Genomic DNA, 26,196 nt, shown 5'->3' on the forward strand with positions numbered 1-26,196 from the left:
CCCAGTGTGCGTACATATACGAAGGTACGTGGTTCGAAGCTTGACTAATTAACACCTTCCGGTCTGCCAGCCGAATATCCGCTACGGGCCGAGCAAACAGCGCCTATTGGCCGGAGCAGTACTGCACTCTGTACCCTACTAGACGGTGTCCCTCGATTTACACGGTATAATCTATAGTATATACGGCGTGGTATAAAGTAAGGGGGCAATAAATATGAAAGATTACTAAATGCGAACGGAATGCGATCTTTTAGACGTATGTGCGGCAAACCGGTGAATGATAGAGACGAGAATGATGAAATAAGGAAAAAATAAAATATTATTTTTTGACATCTCATTAAAGATGAAGAAGAATATGGAAGTCTGGGCATTTACGGCGATGACGACCGTCATAGGCTGGGTTAAGTGATCACTTTACACACGTGTTACATTCACCAATTCTACCCATTATTGACAACCACACTACTCAAATTCTTAGAAGTTCTATATATATGAACCAATTTTGAAACATTATTAATTCTTGAATCACTAAAACTTCACTAGAGACATCTATTAGTGAGAGAGTAGTGTGGTTATCAATAATGGGTAGAATTGGTGAATGTTACACGTGTGTAAAGTGATCACTTAAACCAGCCCATGACGGTCGTCATCGCCGTAAATGCCCAGACTTCCATATTCTTCTTCATCTTTGATGAGATGTCAAAAAATTATATGAAAATAACTCCTGTAATTGGAGATAATCCAGATTTTGCGAACAAGTATTTAGACACACTCAAAATGTTGTTAAAGAATAAAAGGCCGAGTTAAGAATTGTCGATAAGATTATGAGAGGTGTGTTGATTTGGTTTGAGCATGTGGAACGAATGAATGAAAAAAAAACGGTAGAACAACTTTACGATGTGAATGTGGTTGTTGATAGAAACAGAGAAAGACTGAGGAAAACTTGGCAAGATCAAGTACGTCAATTACTTGAAAGCAGTCGGGTCTGAAGTCGGAACAATCGGCGGGTATGTATGAGGAGATGCATGAATGTCGTAGTGGCTAAGAATGTTTGCAAAGACAGATTGGTGTGGCGTTCTATTTTCTCTGCCTACCCCTGCGGCGCGTTGGCTAGTTAGTTAGATCTTTTATCCAATTATTAAAGTACATCAAAGACAGGAAAAAACGTAAACAAATCGTTCACTAACGTAAACAAGACCTCCAGAAGACCATAACATTAGGTAGAGATGAAAACTATTAAAAAGAGGAAGAAAAAGTCGTTCTTATGTCTATCACTCGACTTAATTTCGAAAATAATGCGAAAAAAAAATATTTTAAGGTGTTTTTTTCTTCACCGTGCAATATCGAAACCGCGTGAAGCGAGTTTTAGCGGCGGTAATACCTATTTTGGACACTAGATGAGCGCTACAAGCATTCCGCGTCTATCAGCGCGTCAGTGATTGCCAGACTGGCATACAAATGCGTTTTTTGTCCATAACACCATACTCATAGACAATTCCAAACCAGCGTTTCCCAATTTTTTTTTGTAACTTCGAGAATTAAAATTAAAATCTCTTTTTTTCAGACCGTTTTCAAAGTTTAAAAATATAATAATATGGATGTATTAAAAATAAATATCAAGCCACTTGCTGAACTTTTTACTGTGCAACAGATCTTTTTTAGGTAAAGCCTGAAGGTTTTTTCTCCATTTGAAAAATATTTAGTATATTTAAAAAAATTATTAAACAATACCTTTTCTTCAAAATGCAAAAACAACACTTTCTACCCTGTAGCGGGTAAATATTAAGTTAAAAATATGACTCTTTTGCTGGGATATAGTGCATTTTCTGGGCATTCCGAAAACACGCACAGCTGAAAATTGACGATTTTTTATTTATGACGTTGTTGAAAGGAGTGAGCGATTTAGTCAACTCAAGTGACCATTATTCGAACCCAATGGTAGCTATATAATGATAACAGTGCTTATATATGATGCAGTGCCCTTTGCACCATTGCATGCGGATTAGAAGAAGAAGAAACTTCACACGATTTGCAGTTGAACAACTTCTATTTTTGGCTCCATGCCACCCTATTTAAACAAAACGACCTATGAATAAAAAACTCGTTTAAAAAAGAGTCATTATACTGAAGGGTCATTTTCGCGTGTCGAGTGAACTTGGGGGAACGAACAGCACGCGAAAATCGACCATGTTTGAAAGCTTAGAGTATGTACTGACTTTCAAATTTGTTTAACTCTCCTTTTATACGATTTCGAAATAACACGGTAAAAAAAAAAGTTTGAAAAAATAGAGCTTTTTTGTCAAGAAATTTTCACTCATGAATTACATGAAATATATACGTTTTTCACTTAAAATTGGACGTTTTACAAAGCAAATTGGACGTCATACAAAACAAATTGGACGTTATATTGTATTTTATAGAAAGTTAGAATTTTTTAAATATATTCGAAGTACTACTCATGATTCAAAGTAGTATTGAAAATTTGTCTGAAATTAATTTTAGGATAACAAAAAGCAGCAGAAATTATTAAAATTGACGCATTTTAATTATGTTGTGCCTGTACACGACGGATTCTTCAGTTCTTTGGACACGTTGTGCGTGGCAATGAGGATAGCCTGGAATGACTGGTTGTGATCGATAGCCTGGAGAGTAAGAGAGGGAGAGGAAGATCCCCACACGATGGACCGACCAAGTTAACGTTGGTTGGAGCGCTATTGACAACATTTTGAGTGTGTCCAAATACTTGTTCACAAATCTAGATTATTAACAATTAGAAGTTATTTTTGGATTAGGAAGAGTTATTTGCGGTGGTATGGACATGTGGAGCGAATGGATAACGAGAGAATGACTAAGAAAATATATGTGGCGAATGTGAGAGGGAAAACACAACGAGGACGACCGAAAAAGACTTGGCACGATCAGATCAATCAGAACCTAAAATCTGGCGGTGTCAAAAGTCTGCGTAATCGGAGGGCATGTATGACTAGATGTATGGATGTGAAGGAGGCGAGGAGTGTATGTCAGGACAGAAGAGTGTGGCGTTCCATCCTCTCTGCCTACCCCTGCGGGTAAACGGCGTGATGGTAGTAGTAGTAGTAGTAGTAGTAGAAGTTATTTTTATTAATTTTTGACATCTCAACATAGATGAAGAAGAATATCGAAGTCTGGGCAATTACAGGGCTTACGACCGTCATAGTGATCGCTTTACACTTTACATGTGTAAAATACACTACTCACTACTCAAATTCTTGGAACTTCTATATACATATATTGTTCAAATTCGAAACATATTGCTTGAATCACTAGAATTTCACTAGAGACATCTATGGTGAGGAATATTGACGCTAGAAGAAAATTAATTTTCATACTAGGCTACCTATCCAACGTATTTTGTTATTATTATTTTAGTATGCTTTTTTTACACGGTATTGCGTGTAACGTGTATACCGTGTAAATAGAAGGTTCGTATTTGCCACCGAGACACGCGAATGTGAACTTAAACCCATAACAAACTACAAAGTAGAAATATTGTTTTTGCGACTTATAGAAGGGTGAAAAGTATAGCGATGTGACTAAATGATAACTGGTACTAAGAAAATTGCAGTCAATTTTTTTTTCCACGCAAATCTGTAAATTTTTATTGATTTTTTTTAAACTTCATGTACAGAAAAGAAATAAGTACATTGGCGGGCTTATTGCTAAAAAGCAATATCTTCCAACCAACCAAAAACAGACTAGAGATATTGGTCAAAACGTTTGATACCATATATAGCTGTTTGCAATCAGAGGGTAGATAGTACTTGAACATTTAAAAAAAAAACATAAATTACAAATTGATGACAGTATGGAAGGCAAAGGAAAAATGAAGTTTAGGGAAGGATGTAGAGGGAAAAACTAAGGAGGAGGTTTGATGGACAGTTAGGATTCTAATGATAGATAGTAATATCTCAGACGTTTCTTAAAAGTTATTTGAGAAGGTGCATTTTTTACAAGGAGAGGTAATTCATTCCATAGTCTGGCCGCTTGGACAGAGAAGGAATTACTGAAGAATGATGTGTTATGGCGAGGAATTATTTCATTCGAACATCTATTATACATATATCGCTCACTCCTTTCAAGAACGTCATAAATCAAAATACTTGATTTTTCGGAGAACGTTTTTAATGTTTAAAAATATAATACAATGTATTAAAAATAAATATCAAGCCACTTATTGAACTTTTTTAAGTAAAACCTGAATGTTTTTTCTCCATTTGAAAAATATTAAGTATATTTAAAAAAAATAATTAAACAAAACCTTTTCTTCAAAATGCAAAAACAACACTTTCTGCCCTGTAGCGGGTAAATATTAAGTTTAAAATATGCCTCTTTTGCTGGGATATAGTACATTTTCTGGGCATTCCGAATACGTGCACAACTGAAAATTTAATTTTTATTTATTTATGACGTTCTTGAAAGGAGTGAGCGATATGGTTATCCCGCACATTCTTCAGCAGCTTCAATATTACAAAATTTTATCTCCTTTGACCCGTGTTTATGTATGCTTCCAGGGAGATCGGTCGCAACCTCATCATCCCAGGCGGGACTCGAACCATCGACGCGAGCGGCAAGCTCGTGATGCCCGGGGGCATAGACCCGCACACGCACCTAGAGCTGGAGATGATGGGGGCCAAGACCATAGACAACTTCTACTCGGGCACCCGCGCGGCCGTGGCTGGCGGTACCACCATGATAAGTGAGTAGGCTGACCTCATTTGACCTTGTCCATACCTGACCTGATCTGTACCTGACCTTAACAATTCTTGACCTGAACTATACTTGACTATTCTTGACCTGATCTGTACCCGACCTGAACTATACCTGACCTGAACTATACCTGACCTGAAAAATCCCTGACCTAAACTATATCTGACCTGAACTATACCATAATATAATTGACCAGACATATACCTGACTTGAGCTATAGCTGGCCTGACTTATATTTGACCTAATATGTACCTGAACTAAATTCAAATAAAATTTGCCTTGCGATTTTTGGTCGACCCGAAGACCAATATGTACTAAGGGTTGCAGCACAAACAAGCGTTACGAGCCGTGGTTAAACATGCACTAGTTTGTGTAACATAATCTAACCTGACCTCTTTCAAGTATTTGGCATACCTGATCGTGCCATGCTTTTCTCGGTCTTCCTCTGCTCCTTTTTCCAATTACATTCGCCTCATAAATCTGTTTTACCGTTCTTTCCTCACTCATTCGTTCTATATGTCCAAACCATCGCAACACCTTTCTTAATTTTATCGATAATGCTCATCTCAGCTTTGCATTCCTTCCTTATTTCACTATTCGAACATATCGCTCACTCCTTTCACGAACGTCATAAATCAAAAATCGTCAATTTTCAGTTGTGCATGTTTTCGGAATGCCCAGAAAATGCACTATATCCCAGTAAAAGATTCATATTTTTAACTTAATATTTACCCGCTACAGGGCAGAAAGTGTTGTTTTTGCATTTTGAAGAAAAGGTGTTGTTTAATTATTTTTTTAAATATACGAAATATTTTTCAAGTGGAGAAAAAACCTTCAGATTTTACCTAAAAAGATCTGTTGCACAGTAAACAGGTAAGTAAGTGGCATGATATTTATTTTTAATACATTGTATTATATTTTTTATAGTTTAAAAACGTTCTCCTGAAAAATCAAGTTTTTTTATTTATGACGTTCTTAGGGAGTGAGGGATATATCATACATCGTTTTGTCACACACTCTTCTGAGAGATCGCATTCCGACTGCATTCAGTCTACTTTCATGCTTCTTTTGCCAACTCCATGTTTCACTTCCATACTAGTACAGTTTAGCTTCCGCTGATAGGTTTGAATATATAATAAATATATATCTTTTTTTTTAAATTACATATCGCTCACTCCTTTCAAGAACGTCATAAATCAAAATACTTGACTTTTCAGGAGAACGTTTTTAAACTTTAAAAATATAATACAATGTTTTAAAAATAAATATCAAGCCACTTACTGAACTTTTTACTTTGCAACAGATCTTTTTAGGTAAAACCTGAAGGTTTTTTGTCCATTTGAAAAATATTTAATATATTTAAAAAAATAACTAAACAATACCTTTTCTTCAAAATGCAAAAACAACACTTTCTGCCCTGTAGCGGGTAAATATTAAGTTAAAAATATGGCTCTTTTGCTGGGATATAGTACATTTTCTGGACATTCCGAAGACATGCACAAATGAAAATTGACTATTTTTGATTTATGACGTTCTTGAAAGGAGTGAGCGATATGTCTCATTTACTTGTCGCCTTTCAAAACTATTTATTCAGTTCCAAGAAAAACATATTTTTTCAATACAAAAACGGCGTTTTGAATAAAAAAATTAATTACGTCAAAGAAAATTAATATTATTGTTTGACATCTCATCAAAGATGAAGAAGAATATGGAAGTCTGGGCATTTACGGGGCTGATGACCGTCATAGGCTGGTTTAAGTCATCACTTTACACACGTGTAACATTCACCAATTCTACCCATTATTGACAACCACACTATTCAAATTCTTGGAAACTCTTTATATATGAACCAATTTTGAAACATTATTCTTGAATCACTAGAACTTCACTAGAGACATCTCGGCTATCCAAACTTAAAACACGGTAAGGGCCTTTTTTTGTAGTGCGTTTTTTTTTTGCATTTTAGGACTATGTAGAATCTACTTAGTTTAAAAATGCAAAAAAAAACTTACTACAAAAAAATGTCCCTTACTGTGTTTTGAGTTTGGACAGCCGATCTATTGGTGAGATGAAAAGAAGCTTTTTATTGAGCAGAAACTCTTTTATTAGTATGTGAGGTTCGAATACTGGATTATATTGTATAATCTCACACATGAGAAACGCCAGAAAATATCATTTTCATTTTTATTATTTAAGCTTATAATTTGACCAGATAATTTATTTACAACATTTTGAGTGTGTCCAAATACTTGTTCACAAAATCTGGATTATCTCCAATCACAGGAGTTACTTTCATATCATTTTTTGACATATCATCATTCTTTGATGAGATGTCAAAAAATTATATGAAAATAACTCCTGTAATTGGAGATAATCCAGATTTTGTGAACAAGTATTTGGACACACTCAAAATGTTGTAAAGAAAATTAAATTGCGGTGTATCGATTATCGCAGCTGATGAGAAAATTTAAAAGAAAAAAAGCGTACTTACATGATTTCACCATAGAACACGTGTCTTGCTTCCAAACCAATTTCTCCCATCTCGTTCAAGCTATTTTCTCCTTTGTGACACGTTAGCTGAGTTCGTTCTTAGTTTGTTCACACGGCTATTAAAATTAAAAATGGATATGAATTCTAGTTTTTTCGCGAACAGAGTATAGCTGTTTAACCCACAATTATTGACACACGATAAGATGTTACCTTTTTAACGCCATGACTGTCAAAGAGTTACATATATTATCAGTGGTGTAGTATGGAAAAATGTGTCGGCAGTTTTTTATTTTATTTAAAAAAAATATTTTATAATTTGTAAATTAGATCTTGGACTGAAATCACAGTAATGATTTATATATTATTTATTTAATTTTTCATTAATTGATTCGGCAGTAATTTTTTTCTTTACAAAAGAGAAATATTTGTGTTTTTATTATTTACTAAAATACTCCAATTTCATTTTTGAATTGGAACCATCTTGGACTGTAATTATAGTAAAAATTTAAATATTATTTATTTCTTTATTTAATTTTTTCATTAATTGATACGGCAGTCGCTTTTTTTGCTTAAAAAAAAAAGAAATATTTTTGTTTTTATTCGAACCCGGGACCTCCACTACGGAGGCAGACAACATATAACTAACTATATACTTTATTAATTTAATATATAATTTTTATTTTATTAATTTAATATAAATTTAAAATAAACCCTGAAGAGGGTTGATTTAATGACAGTCATAAAATAAACCCTGAAGAGGGCAACAGGTTGTTGCCGAAACTAGTTGGTTGTTAATAAAAATGTGAGTGGGTCAAAAAACAAAGCCTTTTTATTCCTCAAAATAATATATCGATATGATCCACAAAGTTAATGCTTTCAAAATAAAAATAAAAAATAAAAAAAAATCGTAAGGGTGATTTGAGTACTGGGCTACACCACTGCTTTTAGCTACCATAAAAATGTATTTCGCAACAATTTGTAACAATATGACATGTCAGAACGTGCTTGATTATTTTAACCCCAAAATGGAGTCGTGTTTGAAGTTTATTGTGACGTATTAGATTGACATGTCTTGAGAACAACACCGTCTGAAAACAATCGATCCTCGCATCTCTTCTGCCATCTCTGAGGCAAAATAAAGGAATGGGTAAATGATCAAGCTTTAATTTTATGAAAATTGTAAAATGTATATATCGCGCACTCCTTTCAAGAACGTCATAAATAAAAAAACTTGATTATTCAGGAGATCGTTTTTAATGTTTAAAAATATAATACAATGTATTAAAAATAAATATCAAGCCACTTATTAATTTTTTTACTGCGCAATAGATCTTTTTTGGTAGAACCTGATGGTTTTTTTCTCCATTTGAAAAATATTTAGTACATTTTAAAAAAATAATAAAACAATACCTTTTCTTCAAAATGCAAAAACAACACTTTCTGCGTCGTAGCGGGTAAATATTAAGTTTAAAATATGCCCCTTTTGCTGGGGTATAGTTCATTTTCTTGGCATCCCGAAAACATGCATAACTGAAAATTGACGATTTTTTGTTTATGACGTTCTTGAAAGGAGTGAGCGATATATTGTATATCCCTAATTTTTCTCTTTTTCTGTGTGTATATTAGGTTAAAATTGTTAAAAACAATAAAAATGTATTCAAAAAGAACTCCACCGACAAGACACACAAGGTGGCTTGGTGGGTCTCTGCAAAATATATATTTTTAAATATGTTAAAAATTGTAATTGTAATAAATGTATACATTTTTTTTTAATAATAAAAAAATTAAATAAAAAAAAAATACTGACCCATAATATGCATAACCGGGTAACTTGGAGACGAATCGCGGCGGCTATACGCACCACCTAGCGATCAAACGAGCAAACATAGACGAAGAAGAAACACAAGTTTTATATATCATTTATTTCTTCATTCAAACCCTTATCCGCACCCCAATGGTGCATAGGGCACTGCAACATATAAACGCAGTGTTATCTTGATCGTTAACACACGAAGGAAAGGTGATCAGCCCTCCGCTTCCGGTACCAGTCCAAGGTAATATTGAATAAATATAAGAGTGAAAAAATCACTTATATTTTTTTTACCCCCCCTGGGAATCGTATCCGGGACCTCCAGTACGGTAGCCGAGCGTGCGCACCATTAAACTACGGAGGCGGCATTTATTTATAGAATATAAATATAAAATAATAATGTAGTTTTTTCCACAAAAAAATTATTTCCAAATACTTGTTCACAAATCTGGATTATCTCCAATTATAGAAGTTGTTTTTCATATTTTTGTTTAATATATATTTATATTATTTCAATAGATGTCTCTAGTGAAGTTCTAGTGATTTAAGAACAACGTTTCGAAATTGGTTCATATATATATATATATATATAGAACTTCCAAGAATTTGAGTGGTGTGGTTGTCAATAATGGGTAGAATTGGTGAATGTTACACGTGACCATGACGGTCATCAGCTCCGTAAATGCCCAGACTTCCATATTCTTCTTCATCTTTGATGAGATGTCAAAAAATAATTTTGTTTAACCTTCAAATTGTTATTTTATTCTACAAAATGCAGTTCCATTATGAAATTTCAGTACAAAACTGATTTATTTATTTATTATTTTCAGTCGATTTCGCGTTACCAAGGAAAGGAGAGTCGCTCGTCGAAGCCTATAACAGATGGCGCAGCATCGCTGATCCCAAGGTACGTACTCAATCCTGTTTCATAAGATGCACCCTTCTAACCCTTACACTCAACTGATGGTGCATAGGGCACTGAATCGTGTTGACCCAGTGTTGTCTTGATCGTTAAATACACGAGGGAAAGGTGATCAACCCCACTTCAGATACCAAATATTATTGACTAAAAATTCATTTATTGACAACCACAAAATTAAAATTTCAGAAGTTGTATTTGCGCTTCAATTCAAATATCTAAGAGTATATGTTATTTCATTGGTGTCATCTATGATTGAAATCACACGTTGACACGTTCTTTCATGTGTGAGTTCTCGGCAGCATCTATGGTTGGGTTTAGAAAACTTTTTATTTAGCCACCAACAACAGGTCCCAAGTACTGAAAATATCCAGTCTTCCCGATTCTTCTTCATCTATGTCTAAAAATCAAATAAAAAATAACTCCTTAGTGGAGAGACCCAGATTTGTGATCAAGGATTTGGACCCACACAAAATGCCTGCAATTCTTCTTCTTCTTCTTTACCCTTCTGTCCTTCACCGCTAGATATAGGCCTCTTCTGTACCCTTCCATTTTCTTCCGTCTGCTGCTGCTTGCAGCCAGTTTCTACCCTCCACAGCAGCTATGTCGTCGAACTGTATTTTTTGAAGTCTTCCAACACCTCTGTTATTCTCCCAAGGTCCATCTCAAAATGAAACTCTATAATGTTTGAGTTTTGAGCCTGTTTGAGTTTTGGTTCTGTTCCAGTTTTGAGTCTGTTTGAATTTTGAGTCTTTTTGGGTTTTGAGTTTGCTGAGTTCTGAGTCTGTTTGAGTCTATTTGAGTTGGAGTCTGTAATGCTAACATCCGCATTGCTTGTCACCAGGTCTGCTGCGACTATGGGCTGCACGTGGGGGTGACCTGGTGGTCGGACGCGGTCCAGCGGGAGATGGCGACGCTCTGCAGCGAGGAGTACGGAGTCAACTCCTTCAAGATGTTCATGGCCTACCGAGACGCCTGGATGCTGGACGACTACGAGCTGTACTCCGCCTTCCAGGCCTGCAGCAACTTGGGAGCTGTACCACAGGTTATATGCTGTCATTTATATATATGTATCGATATATATATATATATATATATATATATATATATATATATATATATATATATATATATTTAAACGGTTTTTTTTTAAACATAAAAGGTCCCAGAACTCACTTCATGTCAAGCTTTTTACTAAAAAATATACTCATATATTTAAATATATCGTTTAAATATTCATTGCAATACCATATTTCATCATTTTGACAAATTTTATAAAGTTAGGTTTTAATTACGTAAAAAAAAAAATAATAAATAAATATATAATATATATATATATATATATATATATATATATATATATATATATATATATATATATATATATATATATATATATATATACACAAATTTTATAAAGTTAGGTTTTAATTACGTAAAAAAAAAATAATAAATAAATAAATATATATATATATATATATATATATATATATATATATATATATATATATATATATATCATTTTTGTGGCAGAAATGGAAGTTTTTGAGTGTAAGTCTTTCCATGGTGAAATGTCAAACAATACTGAACGAAATTACCATGACAGTTCAACGCGACTCATGTGTGATCTATCAATGAAAGTCTATTGAAAAAAGGTCACAATGAATCATCTTCTTCTTCATAAACCCTCTATCCTCCACTGCTGGATATAGGCCTCTTCCCCTTCTTTCTGTTTCCTCTGGTTGGATGCTGCTTGCAGTCAGTTTCTACCCCCCACAGCGACTTTGTCGTCGGACCATCTCTTTTGGGGTCTTCCGACACCTCTTTTGTTCTCGCACAGTCTCCATCGTAAAATTCTTGTGGGATCCTGTCTTGCAACATGTCCCGCCCATTGCCACGCGATCCATGATATCCTCTCCTTTGGTTCTGTTCCTGGTATCTTAATTTTTCATTTCATCCATCAGGCTTATTACTATCCAACCACCGAGGTGCCTGCTGCTACCTTAACCTGATCAGTCCATTGTGTGGGGATCTTCCTCTCCCTCTCTTCCCCTCCAGGCTACCGATCAAAACCAGTCATTCCAGGCCTCGTATACCAATTTCATTATTTACTTAACCATAAATCATTTTCGTACATTTTTTCAACCATTGTATGCTGGACGTCATGAGATTTTGTCACATTCCAGACTTGCGGCCATCTTTTAACTGATTCTCAGGTGCCCACAAACTCACATCATTCGCACCACATCTGCTTTTGCCATGTCTTAAGAAATCGCCCTAATGTATGGAAGTGAAGCATAGAGTTGGCAAAAGAAGGATGAAAGTAGACTGAGAGCAGTCGAAACACCATCGCTCGGACGAATGTGTGTCAAAACGATGTATGATAGACGCAGAGGGAATAGAACACCACACCATTCTGCCTTTGCAAGCATTCTTCACCTCTTCACATTCATGCATTTCTTCGTACACACCCGCCGATTATTATATACTCCGCCAAGCTAACTGAATCGCCTTTTCTTGACCACAGTTGTGACCAAGATTTGCTGCCTTATTTCATTCCTCACAAAGCCAAACCACCGCACGCCTAAAATTCTCCGCAGACACCTATTCTCGAAGCTCAGTACACGGCTGCTCTGGGCCCTTGTAAGGTGCCGTGTTTCACAGCCATATAAGAGAACAGGAGCAATGCAGGCATTGTATAGGCGGCATTTGGTCTTCACCGAGTATAAATCCGATCTCCAGGCAGCCTTCACACTGTTAAATGCGGACCCTGCGAGTCCTAATCGGACTCCCAGTTCCTTTTGAAGGCTGCCATTTTCAGTCGCGTGCACTCCCAAGTACTTTACAGTAGTACAAAACTCTCGACCCTTTCGATGCGCTGGTTAGTCAACATCAACCCTAATATATACAATTTTATGCTTCTATAAGGCTGCATCGCTTTGGTGTCCTTCAGTTCTTTCATGCAATTATCCATGTACGGATTGAACAGCTACGGTGACATTACACATCCCTGTTTAGCGCCTTTGGAGACACCAAACTTATATGAAAAGGAGCCATTTAGCCTTATGCATGCAGTGCTATCCTCTTACAAGGCTTCGATTTGCCCATTTACTGATACTTTATACCTTCAGACATTTCTTTTAAACCAAAAGTGATTTGTATGATATTTTCCTTCAGGTTCATGCGGAGAATGGGCATATCATAGCAAAGAACGTAGAGAGACTGGCTTCTAAGGGAGTTACAGGACCCGAGGGCCACGAGCTGTCCAGGAATGAAGAAGTGGAAGCTGAAGCTGTCAACAGGGCGTGCGTCATCGCCAATCAGGTAATAAAATACTTTTCAACAAAATCACATGTACAGGTCATCGAAAAATAATATCAAAATTTAAAATAAATTCAAGCACCAAAACTCTTCACCTTAAACGGGTAATTCTGTCACTGGATGCTAGCTGGTGGACGTAAGTTTTGTATTAGAAGTAGCGCGACACTGATATTGTCCGCCTCCATGGTGTTATGGTTAGCGTGTTTAGCTACCGTGTCGGGTTCGAATCTGAGGGGGGGTGAAAATAAATATTAGTGATTTCACACACTTATATCAATTTAATATTACCCTGGACTGGTCCCTGAAGCGCAGGAGTGATCAGTAATCACCTTGCCTTCATGTAAGTAGCAATCAAGATGTCAACACTGTGTCAATACACTGCAGTGCCCTATGCACCATAAGCTGCAGGTAAGAGTATATGTCCGCCTCCATAGTGTAATGGTCAGCACGTGCGGCTACCGTAACGGAGGTTCCGGGTTCAATTCCCAGAGAGGGTTTGAAATTAATATAAGCGATTCTTTACTCTTATATTTATATAAGTAATGATCAAGATAACACTGGATCAATGTAATGCAGTGCCCTATGCACCATTGAGTGCGGATAAGGGTTGGAAGAAGAAGATATTGATGAACCTACGATTTTTTTGTGTGTGACGTCTGGTGTTCCTCGCAATGAAAATTCCCTCTTATGTTCCAGGCCCAGACTCCGCTCTACATCGTACACATGATGTCCAAGTCGGCCGTGAAGGCGCTGACGGACGCGCGTCGCCGCGGCCAAAACAAACCCGTGTTTGGCGAAACACTGGCCGCCACTGTTGGCACAGACGGTAATGTTTTTAACCACTATATCCCTTGTGATGTCCAGTCAGCTAACACGCTGGTAACACGCTAATCATTGGGCCACGTTGCTTAGTCGTGTATTGCTAAACTGTGCCGTCCAAAGTGGGCTGGAGTAGAGGATTACTCCCTTATTTGTTTATGCAAGGAATGTGGGTATGTTGGTAACACAGTGGTGACAACAGCATATCCGCAATCATGTGGATACCCACATAGTCTGGTAAGGGCATTCTTGATTTGTGTCTCCTAGAAACCAGTCACTCAGTCAGAGCTACCTGGTAACTTATGTTTAGAGTGTGTCCAAATTTGTGTTCACAAATCTGGGTTAGTCCCCTTGTGAGTTATTTTATATTGACATCTCAACATAGATGAAGAAGGAAGGGGCTGTACAGCAAGAATATCGTAGTCATACAGGAGAAAGTGACCAAGTGCACTTTTTACAAAAACGTGATCATTGACTATTTGATATCTTACTAGCTTAATATTGCCCAGAAAAAATTTCCAAAGGATTTTAAAGTTTGAAGTATAATATATTGACTTGTTAAAAATGACTAACTGCATTGATGTTTATTTTGTTGCCAAGCAAAAGTGACTTAAATGGCCCTCCTGAACATTTTACATTTTGGTAGTTGGTCACTTTCTCCTGTACGACTACGATATGCATATGTTTTAATGGGAGATGTGTCATGCGCTATTTGTGATTTATCCTTAAGTAAATTTATTTTAGAAAATATATTTTTTAAATTAATACTTTTTTAAGGCGCAGTATAATATATAATATTATATATCGTCCATATCGTATTTGTTTTGCATGTCATAAACAATATTCATTCATTAATAATTGAAAAATGTGATTATTGATCAAGATCACACGGCGTCGATTCGACGCAGTGCCCTATACACCATTGGGGGTGGATTGTAGTTTAGTGGTTAGCGCGTTTAGCTACCGAGCTGGAAGTACCGGGTTCGATCCCACGGACGCAATAATAAATATGATTTCTTCAATATTACCCTGGACTGGTACCTGAAGCGGAGGGCTGATCACCTTTCCTTCGTGTGTTAACGATCAAGATAACACTGTGTTTGTATAATGCAGTGCCCTATGCACCATTGGGGTGCGGATAAGGGTTTGAATTGAGTTGAAATCCGCTCCCTATGTGGAGTATATGGAGTCCACAAACTTTCTTCAAGCTCTTCTGTGGGCTGCCAGCTCCCTTGCATCCTCCCAAGTCAGTCCGCATCCCGAAATTCAGACTAGAACTGCAGACGAATTGTCAGCGTAGTCGGGAACCTGATGCCTTGTAAAGGAGGCAAGCTTGATGGCGGCTCTCGGGAGGCATGCGGAGTACATGGCCAAGCCAACTGAATCGCCTCTTCTTGACGACAGTTGTGACCAAGATTTGCTGCGTCCCACGCCTTATCTCTTCATTCCTCACAAAGTCAAACCACCGCACGCCTAAATTGCCCGCAGACATCTATCCTCAAAGCTTAGTACACGGCTGCTCTGGGCCCTTGTAAGGTGCCATGTTTCACAGCCGTATAAGAGAACAGGAGCAATGCAGGCATTGTATAGGCGGCATTTGGTCTTCACTTAGTATAGATCCGATCTCAAAATTATAGATCATCTTATGTTTGTTTGACTGGCCTTGAATATCAAGATAATACTGCATCGACGTAATGCAGTACCCTTTGCACCATTGGGAGCATGTAAGGGTTGGAAGGAGAGGTAAAATTAGGGTTTCATAATTTGTGTCATATTACAATTTACCATTTTCATTAACCTTTCCAGGAGTATAATAATTGATGTCCGACTTTCTCTAGGGGGTGGGTTTTTTTTACATAAAATATATATATATTTTTTTAAATAAAATCTTTGTATTACGAAAATAAAAATTTTGGATTAAAAATTAAAATGAAATTAAAGCTCTCCATCTTTAGATTTTTTTTTTATTAACATAAATATATAGAACATTTATTTAAAAAACAATTTTAAACTCATTTAAAAAAATTGTCCGCCTCCGTAGTGTAATGGTCAGCATGCTCGCCTACCGTTCTGGAGGTCCCGGGTTAGATTCCCAGGGGGGTTTAATAAATATAAGTGATTTTTTCACTCTAATATTTATTCAATATTACACTGGACTGGTACCTGAAGTGGAGGGCTGATCACCTTTCCTTCATGTGTAATCGATCGAGATAACACTGCGTTTATATGAAGCAGTGCCCTATGCACCATCGGGGTGCGGTAAGGTATTTATTATTATTATTTTAAAAAATATATATTGCAGAGACCCACCAAGCCACCTTGTGTGTCTTGTCGGTGGAGTTCTTTTTGCATAATTTTTTTATTGTTTTTAACCATTTTAACCTAATATACACACAAAAAACTGAGAAAAATTAAGAATAAATCTTTTTTACAATTCTCATAGAATTAACTCTTGATCATTTACCCATTCTTTTATTTTGCCTTTGGTCCATTTTTCTATTTGTTTTAAGACCGAGTTAAAAACAAATATCCACAGATGTCATTACTATACAAATTGCATCATACCAACTGACAGATAGACTTTGACGTTCATCGACATCGATACTCCTTTGAGGAAAATTCACACCGGTGTTCATTAACGTCCATACTCCCGGAAAGGTTAAAAATTATATATCGCTCACTCCTTTCAAGAACGTCACAAATCAAAAATCGTCAATTTTCAGTTGTGCATGTTTTCGGAATGCTCAGAAAATGTACTATATCCCAGCAAAAGAGGCATATTTTTAACTTAATATTCACCCGCTACAGGGCAGAAAGTGTTGTTTTTGCATTTATTAAATATTTTTCAAATGGAGAAAAAACCTTCAGGTTATACCTAAAAAGATCTGTTGCACATCAAAAACTTCAATAAGTGGCTTGATATATATTTTTAATACATTGTGTTATATATACACAATATGGCTCCAGAGTATCTTAAGGAGCTGTGTATTCCAGATGAATTGGTTGACAGACGTCTCACGCTTCGATCGGCTACAACATCTGCAATGGGCAAAGTGATCTTACCAGCTCGCAACCAACGCACTAAATTTGGCGAGCGTGCCTTTGCTGTTGCAGGATTGACGGCGTGGAATGCTCTTCCACCAGTGGTTAGAAATAGTGAGAGTGAGATGATCTTTAGAAAAAGACTAAAAACACATTTGTTTGCTAAATCATTTCCACCATAATATTTTCCCCAATTCATTCACCGTGAAGCGCCCTTGAGGTATTTTTTTTACGAAAATGGCGCTATATAAGTTATCCAATTTTATTATTATTATTATTATTATACTTTTAATCTTTAAAAACGTTCTCCTGAAAAATTAAGTTTTTTGATTTATAACGTTCTTGAAAGGAGTGAGCGATATGTGTGTTGTATTTATTACTACGGGTGTTTTCATTCACATTGCTAAGGTCAATCCTATGTATGTATTTGCATGTTCTACGCCATCCTAACCTTACTTATTTATGTTCATCTATATGTGCACACTTTTCATTTTACTAAGTATTTTATTTGTTATTATATATCCTTTCATTTGTCCTTGAATTATTATTTCTTATTCTCAAATTATTTATTTTATTCTACAATATATTTCTTCTTTGCACTTCAGTCTTTGTTTTGACAGAAATAGCTACAAAAATTTGAAAGGTTAGGATATAGGTCTGTAAATGGTAGGCAAGTACGAGTGAAATAATGGAGTGTAATGCAGCATTATCTATGGAATAAAGATCAGAATACTCTGTGAATGATAAAACTATGTATGTAATGATAGAACTATGTATGTATTGTAACCTGTGTTGGAATTAATTTAGAGTGCAATAGAGTATTATCCATAAAATGTAGATGTGGCTACTCTCTGAATGGTAGAACTATGTATGGCAGATGTACCAGTGTTGAAACGAGTCCAGAGTATAATGGAACATTATCCATAGAATGTAGATCAGGATACTTTCTGAATGTTGGAACTATGTATGGCAGATGTACCGGTGTTGAAACGAGTCCAGAGTATAATGGAGCATTATCCATAGAATGTAGATCAGGCTACTTTCTGACTGGTAGAACTATGTATGGCAGATATACCTGTGATAGAATGAGTAGAGTGTAATAGAATATTATCCATAGATTTTATATCAGACTACTCTTTGAGTAATAAAACTTGTATGACAGATGTACCAGTGTTAGAATGAGTCCAGAGTCTTATATATACAGTGAAACCTCTATCTATCGTTCCTCGAATAATCATTTTCCCGGATGTGTCGTTTATTTCTTCTACCCCGGATTCATTTCATACAAAAATAGATCATTCATCGTTTGAATTACGCTTCAAATTTGATATTTTTTACTATAAAAATTTAAAATAGTAATCAACTGTCTTTTTTTTTAAAATAAAGCATGTTAAATACTTATCAATTGGTTTTATTTTCAATTTGCATGTCAACCCATTTCCGTTTTTTGTATTTTTTTCTAAAATCAACTATTTTTGTGCAAATTTGCAAAAAAGTACAGTCGAATGTCTACAAATTGGAAAATACTGGTATGTCATACAAATTGTTTTCCCGCATTCATAGTTTATTTCGATAGGTCCCTTGAAAAACGATAGATAGAGGTTTCACTGTATATAGAATGGATGATCAGATTATCAGTTGATGCTAGTATCGGATCTAGGTCAGGTAGGCTGCACTATATAACCATATGACCCATTCTGACCTGTGCTAATGTGAAGGCACCCAGTGTAAGAATGTTTGCTTCCGCCATGCTGCCGGACATGTGATGTCTCCCCCGTTGCGGCCTGATCCCGATACTCCTGCAGCCATCATCGAGGCCCTCTCCAGGTGAGGAACACTATCTATTCAAATCTCTTCTATTTAATCGTTATTTAACCAAAAAATGTCACACCAATCTGTCTTAAATGAGTAATTATCCTTGTCTTGGGCAGCTGTAAACAGTGCCTGATCCATGTTCAATCCCGTACATTCCAAAACCAGGAGAACTGCCTTCTGCTGACACCTCGTCCACCCTCCATTGCGGTGCAACAGCTCCTACTTCTCTCCTCTAAGCACATGTTCCAGATAGGACACCTTCTGGACCTTGATATCAGTCAGCAACTGTCTCCCCGCTCTTGCTGTTTGGAGCACATTTCGCTCACTCCTTTCAACAACGTCATTTATCAAAAAACAGGATTTTTCAGGAGATCGCTTTTTAAGTTTAAAAATATAAAACAATGTATTAAAAATAAATATCAAGCCACTTTTTGAACTTTTTACTGTGCAACAGATCTTTTTAGGTAAAACCTGAATGTTTTTCCATTTGAAAAATATTTAGTAAGATATTTAAAAATAAAAAAAATTAAACAATACCTTTTCTTCAAAATGCAAAAACAACACTTTCTGCCCTGTAGCGGGTAAATATTAAGTTAAAAATATGCCGCTTTTGCTGGGATAAAGTACATTTTCTTGGCAATCCGAAAACATGCACAACTGAAAATTGACAATTTTTCATATATTACGTTAAAGGAGTGAGCGATTTGCATTGCTGACCATATCGGTCCATGGAATGCGTAGCATTCTAAGATGTAGCCAAATTTGGGATGCCTCTAATAGGTTCATAGTGCTGATCTTCAGGGTCTATGATTCCACTCCGTATAGAAAATGTGATCAAACACAGCGCCTAACCATTATTTTCCGAAGCTAACCTAACCTAACCATTTTTTTCCGACTGAAGCAATCGTTACATAACGATACTCTCGTTAGCCATAAAATCTTATATATTGGTTTGATAAATTCTCTTCCAGAGATGATCTCCAGCTGACCGGAAGTGACCACTGCACCTTCACAGAAGAAGACAAGGAACTGGGCAAGGATGACTTCAGCAAGATCCCCAATGGAGTCAACGGAGTGGAGGATCGTATGTCTATCGTGTGGGAACGCGGAGTCCATTCTGGTACGTTCCATTCCATATGACTCTTACAACTAACAACCTAATTCATATAAGTCCCTAAACTGCCTCCAGACTCCCTGAAATTTTGACTTGAAGTATATCATTAAATATTTTCGTAATGTCACATACAATGAGGAGATTAGACTGTGGAGCCGTATTCCAACTGACTTGTAACTAAGGTGACATTTTTTCATAAATATGAGGTCAAGTGATCTGTCATCCCTTATATCACTGCGACCATATTAGGTCTATTGTGAACTCCCTCTGTATCATAGCTCACTCTCAAGAGCTACATGAGTCATGTAGCTCACGACCTGTCTTGGTGGTAAGAGCTTCACCTGCTCGGAGTCCAGTAGTGGTCCTCTAAGGATGTGACTTTGTTTGCGGGCGATAGTTATAGAGAATGTGGATTGGAACTAAGGTAACATACAGAGACTTCAATGCATCAATAGATTTAAAATCCCTAGTTGTACTGATCACAAAACAAATAGTTTTAGTAGCTTTGTTGACCATCTTTTTAAAATGCCAGACAAATGACAATTTTTCGTCAAAGATGATACCCAAATCATTGATCCTCTAGACATTTGACAAGAAAACTAGTCCCGTTGATGCTGTATTGAAAAATTAATGTTTTTTTTGTTCTGAAATGAATATTTTATTTTATTTTATTTACGGCTAATGCCTTTAACAATATTAACCAGATTATTTACAGTAAAAATAAAGAATACGCTAATAAAAATCATCACTTACAATAATCATCACTATGATACAATAGATTTAAGACAATACAAAAGATTTTCAAAACGATTTGTCACACAAATGACAGTTACATACTAGAAAGAAATCTGGAAATTCTCAATTGCGAATTCTCCCTTAGTTAAGCGTCAAAAGCGTATGTTCTGAACAACACGGATACACACGTGGTAGGCCAACACTATCCAATCATTTGGTCTATCAGAAATACATATGAGATTCACTAGAAAATAAACATCAAGTAGATTCTATCTATACTGACTTTTCAAAAGCATTTGATAAGGTTTGCCATAAAATATTGCTGTATAAGATACGGATGTGTCTAGGTGCCATGGATCCTTGCCGATTTGTGGCCATCACCAGCACTAATGCTGCGAAGATCTTCAACCTGTTCCCGCAGAAAGGTCGCATTGCGGAGGGCAGCGATGCTGACATTGTGATCTGGGATCCCCAGGCTTCTAAAACCATCTCCGCGCAAAGCCACCACCAAGCTGTGGACTTCAACATCTTCGAGGTAGCTTCCATGATACCTATTCACACTCAGATCGTCCAAAGGGCACTGCACCATTATTACCTTAATAGTTTAAGTCACTTTTACAACAATCTTTTTGTTGTAAAAGAACCAAATATTTTGTTGCGGTGATTAGTACGGGCCGCATTTAGACCACATGTATACCTACAATATTTCTGTACAAATATTTTTAGTGTGTCAAATACTTAATCTGGATTATCTCCAATTATAGGATTTATTTATCATATTATTTTTTGACATCTCAACATAGATAAAGAATATCATAGTTATACAGGAGAAAGTGACCAAGTGGATTTTTTACAAAACTGTGATCATCGATATTTGATATCTGACTAGCTTAATATTGCCCTGAAAAAAATCCCAAAATATTTTAAACTTGGAAGTATAATATATTGACTTGTTAAAAATGACTAACAGCATTGATGTTTATTTTCTTGCCGAGCAAAAGTGACTTAAATGGCCCTCCTGAACATTTTACGTTTTGGTAGTTGGTCACTTTCTCCTGTACGACTACGATATGTGTCTATATATAAATCTTCCAAAAATTTGAGTAGTGTGGTTGTCAATCATGGGTAGAATTGGTGAATGCTACACCTGCGTAAAGTGATCACTTAAACCAGTCTTTGACAGTTGCAAGCCCCGTAAATGCCCGGACTTCCATATTCTTTTTCATCTATGTGAGATGTCGAAAAATAATATAACACAAATATTTTAGTACAAACATGTATTGCGTTTATTTCCACGACATTTATTGTAATTAATGAGATTTTTGCGGTTGCATTTACTTCCAAGTATTACATTAGCTTGCATTTTTGAAGTAGATACGCGTAGTATTATCGATAAAATTAAGAAAGGTGTGTTGAGATGGTTTGGACATGTGGAACATATCGCTCACTCCTTTCAAGAACGTCATAAATCAAAATACTTGATTTTTCAGGAGAACGTTTTCAAAGTTTAAAAATATAATACAATTTATTAAAAATAAATGTCAAGCCACTTACTGAACTTTTTACTGTGCAACAGATCTTTTTAGGTAAAACCTGAAGGTTTTTTCTCCATTTGAAAAATATTTAGTATATTTAAAAAAATAATTAAACAATACCCTTTATTCAAAATGCAAAAACAACACTTTCTGCCCTGTAGCGGGTAAATATTATGTTAAAAATATGCCTCTTTTGCTGGGATATAGTATATTTTCTGGGTATTCCGAAAACATGCACAACTGAAAATTTACAAATTTCGATTTATGACGTTCTTGAAAGGAGTGAGCGATATGAGTGAGGAAAGAACGGTTTAACAAATTTATGAGGCGAATGTAGTTGGAAAAAGAAGCAGAGGAAGATCGAGGAAAACCTGGCACAATCAGGTATGTCAAATACTTGAAAGCGGCCGGGTCTGGAGTCGTTATATTTATCGGGTATGTATGAGGAGATGGAAGCGGCATGATAGTTAGTTAGTTTTTTTTAGAATTGAAAAAGTTTGCTCACAAATATCTATACTACCAAACTTTTACTTTATCTCCTTATAGTTTTCAGAAGGCAAACTCCCATAGAAATCCACCAAGTTAGGTAGGCGAGAATTTTACGGGCCACTGGTGGCCGACCATGGTTTAAGTGGAAAATTAAAACACTTTGATAAGGCCACTTTTTAGTTAGTTGATGTAAACACAATTAGTTTCGAGAACTACAGATTTTCTCAACAAAAGTTACCTTTTATCAACAATACAAACATTTTCCATTCTTGAACACCTCTTTTATATTGAGTTTCCATTTTTAATGACTTTATGGGTAATGAAAGCAGTACTTATTTATATCAAAGTTTTTTTGACCAAAAGAGGTATGTGTAATTTGTTTGATGTGTTTCTGTGTTTTGGATCTTGTATCGCTACAAAAACCAAGAGCATGGTGTTCTCTCGAATCCCAGTGGGATGTAGCGTGACTGTGGATGGCGTCTTGGTAGAGCAGGTGGGAAAGTCTAAATACCTGGGTGTGGACCTGTGTGTTCAAACGGATCTTCGACGCCAAGTAATGGGGCAAGTGAACAAAGCTGCAGCCATCTCAGGATGCCTGAAAAATGCTATATGGAAAAACCCTGAGATGAAGATTGGCAGCAAAACCAAGATCTACAAAACTTGTGTCCGACCCATCATGACGTATGGAATCGAAAGTAGAGCAGACACCGCTGCCACAAAAAACGCGCTTAGAGTGTCAGAAATGAAGACTCTGAGAAGCATAACAGGCAAGAGTCTTCGAGATAGAATCAGAAATGCCAGGATCAGGGAAATATGCGAGATGGAAGATGTCGTTAGGTGGGGAAGGCAACGAAGGAGACAATGGTATGCGCATGTGAGGAAAATGGAACCATCCAGACTCTTCCACATCGCACTGTACGGCCAACCCCATGGTAGTCGACTCCCGAGCAGACCGCCAAAGATATGGGTCGATAGCTGGGAATCGACATCGAAGGAGGCTAATCCCTCTTAAAAACTGGCCGCAAGGCCTATAATAATAATAAGAAGAAGAAGAAGGATCTTGTATGGAATGTGATTTGTGTTTCAGGGGCAGACCGTTCATGGAGTTCCCCAGTATGTCATCGTCAGCGGACGAGTCTGCGTTGACGACGGGGATCTAAGAGTTGCGGAAGGTTGGTTCCGTTATATATAACTATTTTATACTGTACTTCTTCTTCAGCCTTCTGTCCTCACTGCTGGATATAGGCCTCTTCCATTTCTGTCGGTCGGTGCTGCTTGCAGCCAGTTTTTACCCCCCACAGCGGCTATGTTGTCAGACCATCTTTTTTGAGGTCTTTTGATGCCTTTTTTATTCTCTCTAGGTCCTGTTCTAGGCCTTGAGTCAAGCACCTTTTTCGTTCACCTATCATCAGACATACGTGCCACATGACCTGCCCAGTTTCACTTTTGTTCCGCAATTCTTTGAGCCACATCTGTTTCATTGGTTTTTTCTCTTATCCAAAGACTCATTTTTCGTTAGTTACAATATTGCATATGTTGTCCGCCTCCGTGGTGTAATGGTCAGCGTGTTAAGCTACCGTGCTGAAGGTCCCGGGTTCGATTCCCAGGGAGGGGGGTGAAAATTAGAGATTTTTTCACTGTAATATTTATTCAATATAACCCTGGACTGGTACCTGAAGCGGAGGGCTGATCACCTTTCCTTCATGTGTTTATGATCAAGATAACACTGCGTTTTTATGATGCAGTGCCCTATGCACCATAGGGTGCGGATAAGGGTTTGAATGAATGAATGATTTTTCACTGTAATATTTATTCAATATTACCCTGGACTGGTATCTGAATCGGAGGGCTGATCACCTTGTCTTCATGTAAGTAACAATCAAGATAAAACTGCGTCAATACGATCCAGTGCCCTATGCACTATTGGTTGCGGATAATTGGTGATACTGTCATCTGATGAAAGCAAGGAGTGTAAAGGTAAAAGCTAGGGATAATTTGATCCCGTTTCTCGGTGCATCTCTCCATGTGATGTGGTTCGCCTTGCAGGGCACGGCAAGTTCGTGAAGACGCCGGTGAACAGCCCGTACGTGTTTGGGTCCACCCAGCTGTCCTGCTCCGTGCCTGCGGCCGAGGAGCCGCGGGAGGAGGAGGACTTCCCCCACGAGAAGTACACCAACGGGAGGGCCAACCTGCCAGGTAAACCATCAACAAATCAATCACATTATACCATAATGCCCCAGACCTGACCTTAATCAAATTGTGCCATAATGCGCCAGACCTGACCTTAATCAAATTGTGCCATAATGCGCCAGACCTGACCTTAATCAAATTGTGCCATAATGCGCCAGACCTGACCTTAATCAAATTGTGCCATAATGCGCCAGACCTGACCTTAATCAAATTGTGCCATAATGCGCCAGACCTGACCTTAATCAAATTGTGCCATAATGCGCCAGACCTGACCTTAATCAAATTGTGCCATAATGCGCCAGACCTGACCTTAATCAAATTGTGCTATAATGAGCCAGACCTGACCTTAATCAAATTGTACCATAATGCGCCAGACATTAATTTTATGATAAGACACCTAACCTAACCTTGCCAAATCTAGCCATACGTTTACTAAATTGATTTGTACCATAATGCACCTAACCTAACAACCTTGTTCATTGAAGTGACTGAACCTAACCAAAAATCTAACAGCCTTATTTATTGAAGTATCCCCTAACCTAACCTTGAGTAAATGCTATAATAATACAACTGTGTCGCCTACTTTCAAAATCTGCCAAATCCAATTTCATAAGATTTTAAAATAAATACTCTTATCGGAATGCCAATTGTGGGTTTTATTGTTTAAAATATTTATATGCTTGAAAACCCTGCTAAAAAAATACTTAAAAACAACGTTGTATTTCAAATTCCGCTATATTCGTGGAACTGGCCTTCTGACCCATATCGGCCAATCAGAGAGCGGGGATAGGTCAAAAATTAAGATGACGTCATTATCGGTTTGTCTTGTGTTTTTTTTAAATACTGAAAAAAAGTTAAAATTCTCTATTTCATAATATTTTATCTAAAGATAGACAAATCTTTTAAACATAAATTTTACCCGGAGAATTTTGCATGTTTTGGAAAATCGACTTACATGGATCTGGCGGATTTTGGATGTAGGTAACACAACTAACCTTATCTTGATTGAATTGTACCAAAATACACCTAACCTAACCTATATATACTGATAAAAACAGAACGAAATTGAAATATTACATATATTTTCTCTTCTAAAAATTTCCTACCTTGATCAGATCACGACATAACCTCAACTTTTGTTTTATTTGCTTGTGCGCAGAGTCCAAACGAG

The 26,196-nt window shown here is 36.7% G+C and overlaps 1 protein-coding gene across 2 annotated transcripts in view; it reads left to right on the forward strand.

The window, feature by feature from the left end:
* The window catches only part of CRMP (Collapsin Response Mediator Protein), a 66,667-nt gene that overhangs the window by 25,380 nt on the left and 15,091 nt on the right, over positions 1 to 26,196 (forward strand). The window contains exons 3-12 of one of the 2 annotated variants that reach the window (XR_015837562.1): positions 4,551 to 4,735; positions 9,877 to 9,953; positions 10,810 to 11,010; positions 13,143 to 13,289; positions 13,983 to 14,112; positions 18,953 to 18,974; positions 19,934 to 20,082; positions 21,159 to 21,346; positions 23,923 to 24,007; positions 24,882 to 25,031. Coding sequence is in view for 1 of the 2 variants with exons in the window: in XM_088260263.1 (XP_088116389.1) it covers positions 4,551 to 4,735; positions 9,877 to 9,953; positions 10,810 to 11,010; positions 13,143 to 13,289; positions 13,983 to 14,112; positions 18,866 to 18,974; positions 19,934 to 20,082; positions 21,159 to 21,346; positions 23,923 to 24,007; positions 24,882 to 25,031 (1,421 nt within the window). In the remaining variant the exon portion in view is untranslated. Of the gene's footprint in view, positions 1 to 4,550; positions 4,736 to 9,876; positions 9,954 to 10,809; positions 11,011 to 13,142; positions 13,290 to 13,982; positions 14,113 to 18,865; positions 18,975 to 19,933; positions 20,083 to 21,158; positions 21,347 to 23,922; positions 24,008 to 24,881; positions 25,032 to 26,196 lie in introns of both variants that reach the window. The other variant, XM_088260263.1, reaches the window with a different exon arrangement.

This window comes from Brachycentrus maculatus, unplaced genomic scaffold (genome assembly GCF_059751285.1).
Source record: "Brachycentrus maculatus isolate JH-2025_06_01 unplaced genomic scaffold, ASM5975128v1 h1tg000131l, whole genome shotgun sequence".
NCBI classification, from domain to species: Eukaryota; Metazoa; Arthropoda; class Insecta; order Trichoptera; family Brachycentridae; genus Brachycentrus; species Brachycentrus maculatus.